At 34.6% G+C, this 13,083-nt stretch overlaps 1 protein-coding gene across 1 annotated transcript; it reads right to left on the minus strand.

The window, feature by feature from the left end:
• Positions 1-765: 765 nt before the first annotated feature.
• On the minus strand, positions 766-12,197 carry LOC146170368 (calcium-activated chloride channel regulator 1-like). Its single transcript, XM_083388489.1, has 18 exons — positions 12,138-12,197; positions 11,801-11,933; positions 11,174-11,273; positions 10,032-10,257; positions 8,699-8,914; positions 8,527-8,631; positions 8,077-8,259; positions 7,333-7,578; positions 6,846-7,007; positions 6,455-6,557; positions 5,848-5,924; positions 5,502-5,598; positions 4,703-4,802; positions 3,831-3,970; positions 2,807-2,993; positions 2,173-2,417; positions 1,226-1,294; positions 766-902 (listed from the first exon to the last, which is right to left on the minus strand). Exons 1-18 carry the CDS (start codon positions 12,195-12,197, stop codon positions 766-768), a joined length of 2,586 nt encoding a protein of 861 aa, XP_083244615.1.
• Positions 12,198-13,083: the final 886 nt, after the last annotated feature.

Genomic DNA, 13,083 nt, shown 5'->3' on the forward strand with positions numbered 1-13,083 from the left:
CCTTAATAGACACAAAAGAACGCACTCTAGAGAAGAAACATTTTAAAAACAAAACTTTTGATTCGTGTTAAATCTCACAAATAGTTATACCTTTAAATTTTTTATAGAGGGTTATGGAGTGTTGAACACACACACGCTTGCACATAGGAAAACACTCATACACAAACATAAATAGCTGATGGAAGCACACACACACACGCACACACACATGCAGTGACGTAGCCAGCCGAAAAAATTTTGGGGGGGGCAAAAAGTTAGAATTTCTTGTTTAGCTTTTGTCATTGTATTAACTGCCGTAACAAACACAAATAACAATGTTAGCAAACCGTTTTGAGTAGCAACTGACAGCAATACTCAAAAACCATTCAAAGAGCAAAAACTGACCAAAAGTAGTAAAACTACACTAATGTATATAAAACGTAATAATAACTACATCGTTTGTGACGTTACAGTGCATGGCAATTGAAAGTATGGCATGCCTGTGATCGACTGTTGTGGTACTGCTCATAAATGCTACAAAAAGAATTATTAAGAGTAAAATATTTATAATTTTTTTGGGGAGGTGGGCATGGACCCTCAGGCCCCCTTTGGCATGGCCCCTCAGGCCCCCTCCTGACTACGCTTATGCACACATACACTCACAAATGCACATACGCAGTCGCATTTTCAATGCACGCATAGGGTTTGGCAATAACAAGTGGCACTTTATAATAAACAGTTATTCGATGAACAGACATTAGACAAATGTTACAACCAGACAAAAAGTCACATCCTGCGGTTTGAGTAATATTCCATCTGATATCGGTTTGTCGTTGGCTGTCGTTCTCGATCGCTTGTCTTATACTTGTTGGGGCGACACATTTTCATGCACATGCAAATGATGAGCAGGAGAACCGCAAGAACTGCCCAAAAATAGATTAAGTAAACTTTACAGAACTTTATTTTGAAGACTGTGTTTTAAGCGTATAAGTAAGGTTTTTCAAGTACGTGAGTCGTGAATAGATGCCATAATGCAATAGATTTTACTTTTGTATTTCACAATTAATTCAAAGCAAAGCCCTAAATGGTATTGCGAATTCTCAGGAAAACTAAACAGGTGTTGCCTATATTTATTTTAAATGTACAATCACTTTGGTAAAAAAAAAACTGACCCATTTATGTCAAGCTGTATGGTTCCAGCATAATTAATAAAATTAGGCTTTTTTTTAAAAAACAAATTGCTTACCAAATATTCCAGCTATTATACCCACGACAATTATTGTAGTTTCGTTACTGGGTGGTTCTTCTTCAGAATCTAAAAACAACAAGATTTTAAAGCTTAAAACCGAAGTTGAAATAATATTCTTTATCGCCACCTCGTCCTATTATAAGTAATAACTTAAATAAAAAATCACAAAAACCAATATATAGCAAGTAAATAATTTTATGTACAAAAAAGAATATAAACAACTTAATTTTATAAAAAAAATGGATTAGTGAAAACACTTCATTTTAACCCAAGTAATTCTCCAAAAGACTTGAGTCAAGTCAAGCCATTTTACCGAAAAGACTTTAATCAAGTGAGGTCATTTGAAAACAACGTGCTTTATCTCTGCTTTGCATCGTTAAATGATTGCAACTTGTTGGGTTCACTGAACACATTATTCAAACTTCATTTAAATTAAAGTGTAATGCATAGTTGAGACTAATTTACAAAGACAATAATCTTACTTATGTACAATTAAAACTGAGACACAAGAAGTTTATTTGGGTACACTATGCACGGATCTGTAATGTAGCTTGATAATAAATTGCAAAGCCAAGATGGTCGAGTAGAAGACGTTTCGATACGGTGATTTAAGCATCACTTATGATAGATGGGACGCAATTGTTATCAGTCAGAGTTTTGAAAGTAGGAACATAATTTAGCACCTTTAGGTGTTGAACAGGTACAGCGGTGTTGATAAGGTGTTGACGTTTAGTTCAAAAGTTTATTTGTTTTAAAACTACATGATTTTACAAGTTGTTTAAAAACTGCTACAAACCTACCATTTTAAAGATCTATTCAATTAAAACAGTTGCGAAGTGCTTTGGTCGGGACAATCGGGGGCTAGCATTATGGAAAAGCGCTAAAAAGTGTTTTAGCAACAATAGTCGTAACATGTGTCTGATAACTTAACATAGGCATCTTACAAGAAGTGGTTGATGCTGCTGTTGTTACTTCTGTTGTTGTCTGAACCGCTGAAGTGCTCCCAACTGTCCCCGGGTTGGTTGTTGCAGTTGCTTTTGTTGTTGTCGTCGTTGAAGTTGCTTTTGTTGTTGTAGTTGTTGTAGTTGTTGGTTGAACCAAAATTCTGTTAAAAGAGCTGACCGCAGCAATGTTGGAGATTTCGGCAACATTTCCATTGGAGTCGTGAGCACGAACACCGAACCAAACCCTGCGAAATAACAACTCTAGCTATTAAAATAATAAAAATATTTTTGTTGCAAATATTGGAATCTGTCTAAAAATCTAAACCTATATGTTTCACCACTACTGCCAGTTCAGGATCATATCGTAAGATCCAAAAATAAGCACAGACGTAAAACCAAGATCTACAATTTACTTGAAAAACATAACTACTGCAGTTACGAAAAAACGACATCAGTTCTGCGGGAAAGAATCATCGAAGCAAGATCTTTTTTTTTCATTTGAGCAAAACAAATATATATTTCGCAAGGGCATCATCAGTATTTTAATTCGAATGAATGATTTCGAGAAATCGACGCCTTTTATTTCTAAAGAAGCACCTAATACTTCTTTATATATATTCAGTTTGCTTTTTACCTTGGTGAATTTTCATTTGCGGGAACCCCCACAAGTGAGACAACAAATGTTTCAACTTCGCCGGAAGCTTTAGGCATTGTGACGTCACCATGTGTTGCGTAGGCGTTTGTGACGTCGGTCCATGTTGGGAAGTCAAGCGTAACGTTTCCAGGAGAAGTGAAACTGTATCGGATATCGTATCGAGAGGCTGAAGAAAGAAATATACTAAAACTAATAGTTGTTTAAAATACAAATGCACTTTGTGTACATATAATATTATAAATAGCCTTTTTTAGGAACAAATATTTAATTGTGATAATTGTTAGATTGTAAGACAGGATTTTTTATCTGTCTGGTCAATATAGAATTTCACTCTGCTGTTTTTAAAGTAGAACATACAAAGCAAGAGTCACGTGCAAAAACACAAAGACTTCGTGTACGTATGTCGTATATTATATGTATGTATACTTTTTAACAACTTTTAAGCAAATAAACATTTTTGCTTTTGTACAACGGTAAGTTCCATGCAAATCTACAGCGTGATGCAATTGATTTAAGAAGATTCGAAAAGAGAGCAAAACTAATAGGTGTTTAAACACAAACTTTGCGTACATATAATATTATAAATAGCCTTTTTAACCAACTATGAAGGAAATATTTTACATGCTGAAAATCGGTAAGACTGTCTGACATGTTTTTTTTTTCTGTGTTATAAATCGAAAATTTCAGCTTTTTCTATTGTATAACATATATTTGACCGATTTACTTCGGTGAAACATAAAAGTTGTTTCCATGAATGCTTAGAAAACATTTTGCATTATGTTTAAAGGTTAAAAATAAGTGTCAAATCGCTGACATTTCTAAAACACACACTTCGAGAAACGCACATTAAAATATTGAATCTCAACGTTGGATAATACAGATGAGAAGGATTCAAAATTTTTAACAAGGTATTTCAAAGACTAAAAAAATAGTGTTTTAGGTTGTTTTGTGAACCTGCGTGTTATAAACATGAAGATTTAACATTTTAAGCCAAGAAATTCACCCGTTCCAAAGTTAAGGTCATCTCCTGGTGCTGTAAATGTCACGGTGACCTTGCCAATGCTCTCAAGGTCAGTTTGGACAACGTTAAGGTCAAGTATTTGACTAGGGCCGAGCGAAGCAGACACAGTTGCAGCAGTTACACTTGAATAAACATAAAAAGGTTGTTTTAGGTTTCAAGTAAACCAGTAAAGAAATACACTAAAGTGTTTTGAAATTAGGGATGTCCGATTATATCGGAGCAGAGCTGATGCGCGATACCAACTGGTTGTATACGATAATGTGGTGGTGTTGACGAGTTGATACAAAACTAATCAAAATGTAATAAGGTTAAAAGTAATGGTAAATAGTCTAACTTTTTGTTTTATACGTGAAAGGATCATCATCATTAAGTTTTGTTCTCACAACTGAAGTTAACCGACTTTCTTCAAGCTAATTTAAATATTGCTAAATTACATTACCCTTCTATTTTGTTAAATTAACCTTAGCAATACGTTCGTAGCGGACGGATATGGTTTATTATATAAAAATCAGGGCACTGCCACCGAAATATAGCTTGAAGCATGAAATGTTCCTAAATGTAAAATACAAAGCAGTATATGTTCGGACTTAGTCCTCGGAAAATGAGTCTCCATTTAAGGAGCTGGTGCGACGCTTTGACGTAGAGTTGAATTTCGCATCGGCAGAAGGTCAATATTGTTATCTCTTTTTTGCGGTGTAAGTTATTGTGTCAACATAAATGCCAATGTAATTCTAGTATTTACTGCCCCCCAAAAAACGGGTTCCTTTAGGAAAGAAATGCGGGATCCTATTCAAACTCAGCAACCATAAAAATAAACACTTAGGTTGACAACGATGTAATAATCCAAAACTTACGCTTTAGTTGCTGAAAAGCTTGCTGGAATTTCAACTCTTGAGAACGAATCAAGATCGCTTGAGCTGACACTAGGTGGCGTGACGCTTACGACAGAAGGATCTGTAAATGAAGATCACATGAACATCGCGTGAATAGCTCACGTATCATAAAGATATGAAAATATGAAATGATACACCGGTTTAAATTATATATTCTAAAAAAGAGGGTATGTTAATCAGTTACATTCTGACACTATGTACTGCTGCTATCGCGTTATTATAGCAATCCTCATTCATAAACATAAACAATTATCTGGTATTCGTAATAAAGCTTTTTTTTTAATTTTAATAATGTATACTTTTCTGATAAGTAGATTTGCTTTAAAAAAACGTGCACATTTTTGTGGAACTAATATAAAGCACTTTTTAAAACTCTCAATTTTATATAGCAAGTTGTTAAAAAAAAATTATATTCCAGACATTTTCTGCATCTTTTTTTATATTTTTTCTTTCTAGAAGATTTTTTCAAGCTGTTCACCTTTTTAGAGAAATTTTATTTTATTGAGGCATTTCTTTCTGTGACCGCATAATAAAATTAAACCAGAATTATGTTTTTCTTTGCAACTATAGTTTAAAGAGGACAGTGTTTTTAAAAACACCATAAAATATCTATCATTTGTGGCCAAGTAACACTTACTTGGTTCCTCAAAACTTAAAACTCTATTTAACTGCATATGTCTTTTTTCTTTTCAAGGTGTTAAATTCATATGCGTTTGCAGTGTTCAAAATTAGGCCACCACTGTTAGTTTAAATAACCTACCGCTGCTGCTTAGTCTTGGCGAAAATCTTCGCTTTCGAGTTTGTTTTGCGGGATCGCTGACTTTCTTGGTAGAGATTCCAGTACCACTTACTGTAACCTGGTGAAAGGTTTAACAAATTAGGAACGTTAAAACGGCTGCTATGGATTAAAGCCAACCATACTATTGCCATGTAATGTTGTTGTGCGTATTTACATATAAAAACACTTTGTTGTCATTAAAATGCCGAACCCAAAGACCTAATGAGTATATGCCGACAATTTACATTTCTCGGTAAACCGTAATATAAAGGGAAAAGCGCTTTCGTTAAAGCAAACAAATCTGAAAATGAAGTGAAAATCAGCTTACTCGAATAGAATGTCGTCCAGTCTCGTTGGGAAGAAAATACGCTGTGTAGATCCCGTCTGATTTTTCTAAATCAGGAACTACAAAAAAATATATAAGAGTCCTGTGCAAAAAACATAAACCGACCACGTTTTAACAGTTAACAGGTTACTACTTCTCTGGCTCTTTACGTTACTACTCTTCGCTCAAAGTTACTAGGTTAAAATAACTATCTAAGTTCCAAAGTTTATATCGTTGGTAAAAAAATAAAGATTTTTATATGGTATTCAAACAAATAATGATATATCGTGTTTTGTCGTTTATGACCGTAGTGTCATAATATTTAAGGCAATTTTACAGCGCTCATTAAACCTTTATTATAACCGGTAGAAATGGGTTTAAACATATTTTAATTTATATTATAGCGAAATAAGCATTCCTGTGTTCAAAAGTATTGTAGCCAACGTTCGAAGTTTACTATTGTATTTAACGATGGTATTTTTGTATTGTGTAGGACCATAGGTTATCCAGCGTATTGCTGCTAAAAATGCGATGAGCATTGATGTGTATATTTACAGAAAGTTCATACTTATGTTTTCAGAATAACCACAAATAAGAACATTTTACTTACCAGCGCCGCCATCTTTCAAAATAATATTTATTTTCACACCGTTTGGAGTTGTCACTAAAGCGTCTACGGTGGCGTTGGTGACCTTGAGAGGACCTTTGGTCACCTGAGACAATGAAAAAATTATCTTTTTTAAAAATACTTGTGAAGTTGGGGGCCTTTCACTTTTGCAAACAGTTTTTTACTTGCTTATTTCCATCTTGGAACTTTGGTTGTTAAAGGTTTCTTGTTGAAATAATCCACATGAGGCATTTGTTACAATTTCGTCGGTTTTAACTTTTTATGTGCCATTAAAGGCAAGTCTATCATTCAAATTAAGTAGCGAAGTAAAACAAATTGCTAAACGCTACTCTGAACAGCTTTTACAGGAAACAAATTTCGGACTTTAGCTTACCTTTGTAAAAATCACAAACACTTCAATGTCGGAAACATTTTTGACGTAGGTTCCAGACTCCACAACGATTGGATCAATCGTTGTGCTCACAGGGTATGACGTCACACTTACGGTGACGGACTGGTTTGTGGATGACGCCACAATGTAGGTCCACGCACCAGTCTGTAAACACAACGTCATCAACAAAACATTTAATGCAGGCATGGCCGGATAAAGGGTACTGTAGGCCTAAGGGGTCCAATTTTATAAACCGAGCTACAAAAAGTAATAAAATAAAGACAAAAAAAATTAACCTTAGAAAATATGAGGCCCGATCTTTTCATGGTCTAAGGCCTCAGTATCTCAACGGCCCTGAGTACAGAGGGGTAAGTTGAAGAACTGATTGATTGTTAAAATACGCATTCGCCTTTAATATATGTTTTTCTGAAGTTTCTGTATTGAATTTTTCTTTGTGTTTTAACTTTTAAGATTTTTAATCAAACTGTACCTCAGCGGTTCCAGGTATGGTAAAAACGACAGTTTTCGCAGTTGAATCAACCACTCCGCTGACGGTACACCCATTTGTAAGTGCTGACGAACAGTGACGTGTACCACCAGGACTGGTCAGTTCAATAACTGGTTGTGTGGAACTGTAACTGAACTGGAACTTGGTGTTGTTTCCGATGGTGGAATCAATGTTAATGGTGCCGGTGTAATTCTGGCCTGTGGATGCTGTCACTTGGTCGTTTGAAACCTGTAAATAACACCTCAAATATTTATTTTAGAAGATGTTTGCTATAAAATGACACATATACTTTCAGTTAAATATTTCGGGAACAATTACGTTGTTACGTCAAGCAAGCCGTAAGATACGAGTAATCTTAATCAAAATAAAAATGCAAATGTATTTTTTTTAAACTTAGTTGTGCTTATTGGTAATATGCCGTTTAAAAAAATTCACTGCTAGATTATATTTGATTTCAAACCGTGACTTACAATACACTATTATTATGGTATCGATTCTCTACCGATACCACCCTAGTATCGGACAAGTACCAATACCACCACTAGGTATGGGGTAGTGACTCAGATTCCTTATTTATTAATGAATAAATTTGTACAACCTTTTTACTTGTTTCCTACTTTTTGAAATGATAATTTAATTTGTAGGTTACGTGACGATTATTTAATAGATGATTTAGCATAACTTAACATGTTTAAAATTGCAACGTGGATCTGTTATCTGTTCAACCTGTATCTGTTGTTTGGTGATATCTCCATCATCAATGCGAGCAGTGGCTTGAAACGTGCTCAGAAGATCTCCAATCTCTCCATCCCTGCTGTAGAACCAACTTCCACAGCTGCTTTCAGCCAGACTTTGCAAATCTGCGTTTCCGCTTGACTCTCCGAAGAATATCGCGCGAAGACAGATTCCCTGTTTATTGAAAGTGCAACAAAATACGAGTTAAAATAGTTTAATTTTATTTTCGTGCTAAAATGCTTTTAGATCATCTTCATATGATCCGCAGACCACGAAATTATGTACTAAATAACTGTAAAATTAAGTATCAGCTTTGTAATACTCTGAGTTGTTTAAACACAGTTTCAAATCATTTAAATGTAACCAGTTATTTCAGATGTAGGTGGTAGTTTTGTGTTATGTAATAAGTAAATAAGGTTAAAACAATTGTTTAGACATAACCTTGCTTAGAACGTCTTCTCGTGTAGTCGACACGTTGGGGTTTCGATTTTCTTCTCCATCAGTCAACACAATAACGTTGGTCCCGTGAGTGTCAGAATCTAAAACCTATAACGAAGATAATACGGTATTATTAGTAACATAAGTAAAAGAGCAAAACCATAAAAACTACTACCGTAAGTGCAGACCGAATTCCACAACCGATACATGTTCCACCACCTGCTGTAGTTGGTAATTGCGAAACCAAGCTATCTCTGTTTCCATCGATTCGAGTTAAATTGCTGATGATGGTTTCATTTGTCGAAAATTGTACTATCCCCACTTTAGATCCATTTGGTGCATACGTGTTTAGAAATGCCGTTGCAGCAGATATCATATCTGCCAACCTCGTCTGCAATTCAATAATTAATATGTTATAATAAGGGTGTAAACTTTAAAGTATAGCAAAATAGAGCGCTACGTTCTATTGTCCGTTTAAAACCAAAATGTTGCTAAAATGCTAGTATAGCTTCGTGACCGGAGATATAACCTAAAGCAGGGGTTCTCAACTGCGGCTCCGATAGCCGCATTCAACTTCTAACCGCCCTTTTAGCGGCTCCCATTAAGGTTAAAAAAAATAAACTATTTATCAAAAGCATATTTGCGCACGAGTTCGTTAGACAATTGTTTTAAGAATAATTGCTAAATGACGTAACTTTTTGACGTCATCTCTGAAAACGTTCATGCTCCCCAAACTAAAATACTGGGCCCGCCACTGAACACAAAATAAAGCGATAATTAAACAACCCTCGAAGTAAGCTTGCCTTCTAGAAAACAGGACGTTTTAGAGTAAATGGGAAGAGAAACATTTACAAATTGAAATACAATATAAGGCAATTGCCTTCTTTGTTGTGTTGTGTTTCTATTAATAAAAATTTAGTTTTATTAAACTGCTGGACCTTTTGCGACTTCTTTTGAAAGCAACTGTTAAACAAAATGGCTCAGATGCTTACAAAGGTTGATACTACTGGTCTAAAGGAAGTAAGCATACAGGTAGCCTGAAGGAAAATCAGAAAGTTCTATTTTAGCATAACAGGGCACAATCAGGTCTCCCGGGCAGAGGTTAAGATAAAATATCACACGGAAGAAGAGAAATATGCAATATGCTACCAATCCGTGTAAGGAGATATAGCTTAATTATTATTAGTAATTAGATGCAGGCAAAATTAAAGTACCATTTAATTGTAAACTTAATCTTCCGGCAAAATTTTAATAAAATACCAAAGTTTTTTTCCTACTTTTTGTCTGGTAAATATGTATTTTTTTGCCTATAGTAGCAATATTGCCGTAAAGAAGAACAGTTTATCGAAAAGTTGCTATACTTTAGTAAAGTTTTCCGGAATAAAAATTCTACAATTGAAGCATTCCTGGTAGCAACACTATATTAATTAAAGTACCAATATAAAGTACAATCGTAAAATTGATATAGTTTATCGGGCACTGTAGCTATTGTAGAAAAAAACTTTTACCCCATCATTCATGCTTCCAGAAACATCAAGAACGAGCACGTAGACCGGTCTGCTTCTGGCCTGAACCACTTTAAAGTTCACGTTGAGATCCAAAGCGTGGTTTGGTTGGTTCGATGCAAAGTCCTCGGAAGAAATGACGACTTCCCAAGTACTTCGTCGCCCACAAAACCTGTTCTGCTTGTTGGGGGCGTCCCGGTTGTGCAGATTTACAGGGTCGCTGGCAAAACTTGGTCACCTGAGGAAAGTAATTTAAAACATTTTTGACTTCTCAAATGACTTTGGCCATAATGTGATAAAAGAAGAGTTCAAACTACCCAAACATAAGTTTTGAAAAAAATGTTTACGTCGTCAATGAACTGTGAGCAAGTATCATAGTGCTAAGATCACTGTGAATTTATGCAGCTGAATAGATGTGTGCACCCACCTGTGAAATGAACTGATGTGACATTATCGAGGCTGAGAGGTTATCTGGCTGCATATTGTCCGAAACGTTGAACCAACAGGTGTCTTCGTAGAGCTGAGTAGTTGTATTAACTACACAGGCCATTTTATACGGTTCCGAATATATCCCATTAAGAGACAGAGGACATCTACAACAAGACAAAGCATCAGAGTTGTCATTGTTAAATACTAAAAGGTTTTGCTAGGTTATTTTTTATCTTATTTTTTTTTTAATTTAGTTGAACTAAGATTATTTTATTATTATAGAAAGAGCAATTCTGATTCGAGAATAAATAATAATACGAGTTAAATGTTCTTAGTCAGAGCCTTTATCTTATTATTTACTATTATTTTTCTAACCAAATAAAAATAAAATTATTTGGCTATCACAAGGAAGTTTTTTTTTGCAATTGAAATAGATGTCTATTTTCACGTTTAGTGTCACCGGCAACAACATTGTGTTTATAAAATTTTGTAAAATAGCAGCCTTGCTTTTTTGGTGCACTTCAATACTCAAGGTATATTTATCAACAGACTAGCTGCAAGAAAGTTGATATAAAGCCATCGGTTATCGCAAATTATGTCAATTGTTTTTATGAATACAGAGTTTCGCTCGTTATGTTTAAAGATCTTTATATGAAACTAAATATATGCTGCTTAAGCAGATACAGAATTTAGTATTCAGCTTCCATAACTTTAACCTTATTGCTTGAGGCGTCCCGTTGTCGTCCAAGTAAAACTTTCCATCTTCATCCATTACTCCCCACCTGAGTTGAGCCCAGAAACGTAGCAACACTTTGCCTAAGACAACAATTTAAATATCATCAGGCTGATTAGGCCTGATTACTTTTTGTGGTATATTTTGTTGTTGCTTTACTAAAGTATTTATCTATCAATTTAGGAGCATAATGGTTGAAGGGTGTAGTAAGAAGTATAGTAAGAATATTAAAGCCCACACAGAAGCATGTAGCATTTTGAACGTTTCGAATAACTCTACGTTGAAAATGAACAAAGAGTTAATCGAAACGCTCAAAATGCTACCTACTTCTGTACATGGGGTTTGATACTCGTACTGCGTTTTATCTATCAATGTTTCGAAAATAACAAAAATTCAAGTCGATTTGAATTGACTAACTAAAGTCATTTGTAAAATATCTTAAAGTTAAGTCATTTTAAACAATTTTCCTTTTTCAAGACATTGGTTACCCAGTGAAATTCACGTCCACATAAAGTACATTTTCGAAAATTCTTAAGACTACAGCATTGCACTTGAATTAATTATATTTCAAACCTAAACTGACAGCAAAATTTCAGAAATTTGTCACAACCTATTGGTCCGTAGCTTGTAGGTCCTTGAACAACTGTGGTTGGAAGCTGAATCCTTTCCCCAGGTTCCCCACAACCACGATAAGATATAAGATAATTAGAAGGAAGTACTTTTTCTGCAATCACTATGTCTGCCTGAAAACAATTTTAAAGCGTGTTGTTGTTGGTAATAGGTTTATCATAGGGATGCCGGTACAAAAACTAATATTTTGAGGGAAATAGTACGGCGTCCGTATTGATGGTGTAGGCAAAATGTTTTATGCACGTTTCGAGTGCTTCATTATTCGGTGTTGTTAATGAATAATTTTTCCAGGTCATTGTGGTATTTCCATACTCTACCTGATATTCTGGGCAAAACGTACGACCGTCCGATCCGTTCAAAGATGACGTTATTACCATACTCAAACAAGCAAAATTGATAATTTAAAAACTGATGTTTTCAGGTAAGCAGACTAACATATACTTTAGCAGTTGACAATTAAGTTTACTTAAATTGTTAAGTTACTATTTTATTCAAAAATTACTAATGAGAAATTGTTGTTGACTTAACGATAGATATTATTTAGGTAAATAGATACTTTTATTCTCAACTTTTGTAAAGCAAAGAAACAAGGAAATTAAGGTTCAGGTAGACGAAAGACCCCAATTTCGACACGTTAGCTACCCTACTGCGATAAAACACCAAACTGTGAAAAAACGCATGACTGAAAAACCTCTATGAATTTGGTATCAGATCTGGCAAGATACTACCCTAGTATCGTACAACTATCGATACTTCCACTTGTCATCTGGTTTCTCTAGTTTCCAGTGTTGTAATGACTAAAGTCAATGACCTAACTTAAGTGCACATAAGTCACTGTTTTTAAATACCTTGACTTGACTTAAGTCTTTCGAAGAAGTGACTTAACTTGACTTAACTCTTTCGGACAAAATACTTGACTTAAGTCCTTTGGATAAATGACTTGGGTTACAACGATGTATTCTTTTTTTATAAAATTGCGTTTGTTTTTCTTATTTTTTAGTTCATTTATTGCTCATAATCTTAAGAGTTAAAATTCTAATAGTTTAACGTTTCATTTTTATGAAAAGTATTTGACTTAAAATTGACTTGCCCTAATTATGACTTGACTGAGACTTGACTTCAGCACCTATGACTTGGACTGGGAAGTGACTTGGTATTTATTCAAATAGACAACTTGAACTAAAGCTATTTTACTAATGACTTGACTGGGACTTTGGTCATTTTTAAATAACATTTTTACAACACTGCTAGTTTCTACAATCT

Source organism: Ascidiella aspersa, chromosome 1 (assembly GCF_963924565.1).
Source record: "Ascidiella aspersa chromosome 1, kaAscAspe10.2, whole genome shotgun sequence".
Lineage (NCBI taxonomy): Eukaryota > Metazoa > Chordata > Ascidiacea > Phlebobranchia > Ascidiidae > Ascidiella > Ascidiella aspersa.

Excerpts from the sequence above, each read along its gene's own strand:
- LOC146170368 (XM_083388489.1), bottom strand. The coding sequence starts at position 12,197 with ATGGTAATAACGTCATCTTTGAACGGATCGGACGGTCGTACGTTTTGC. Across the intron at positions 7,008-7,332 it reads CCATACCTGGAACCGCTGAG|ACTGGTGCGTGGACCTACAT; the intron begins GTACAGTTTGAT and ends TTGTGTTTACAG. Across the intron at positions 5,599-5,847 it reads CTGGACGACATTCTATTCGA|GTTACAGTAAGTGGTACTGG; the intron begins GTAAGCTGATTT and ends ACCTTTCACCAG.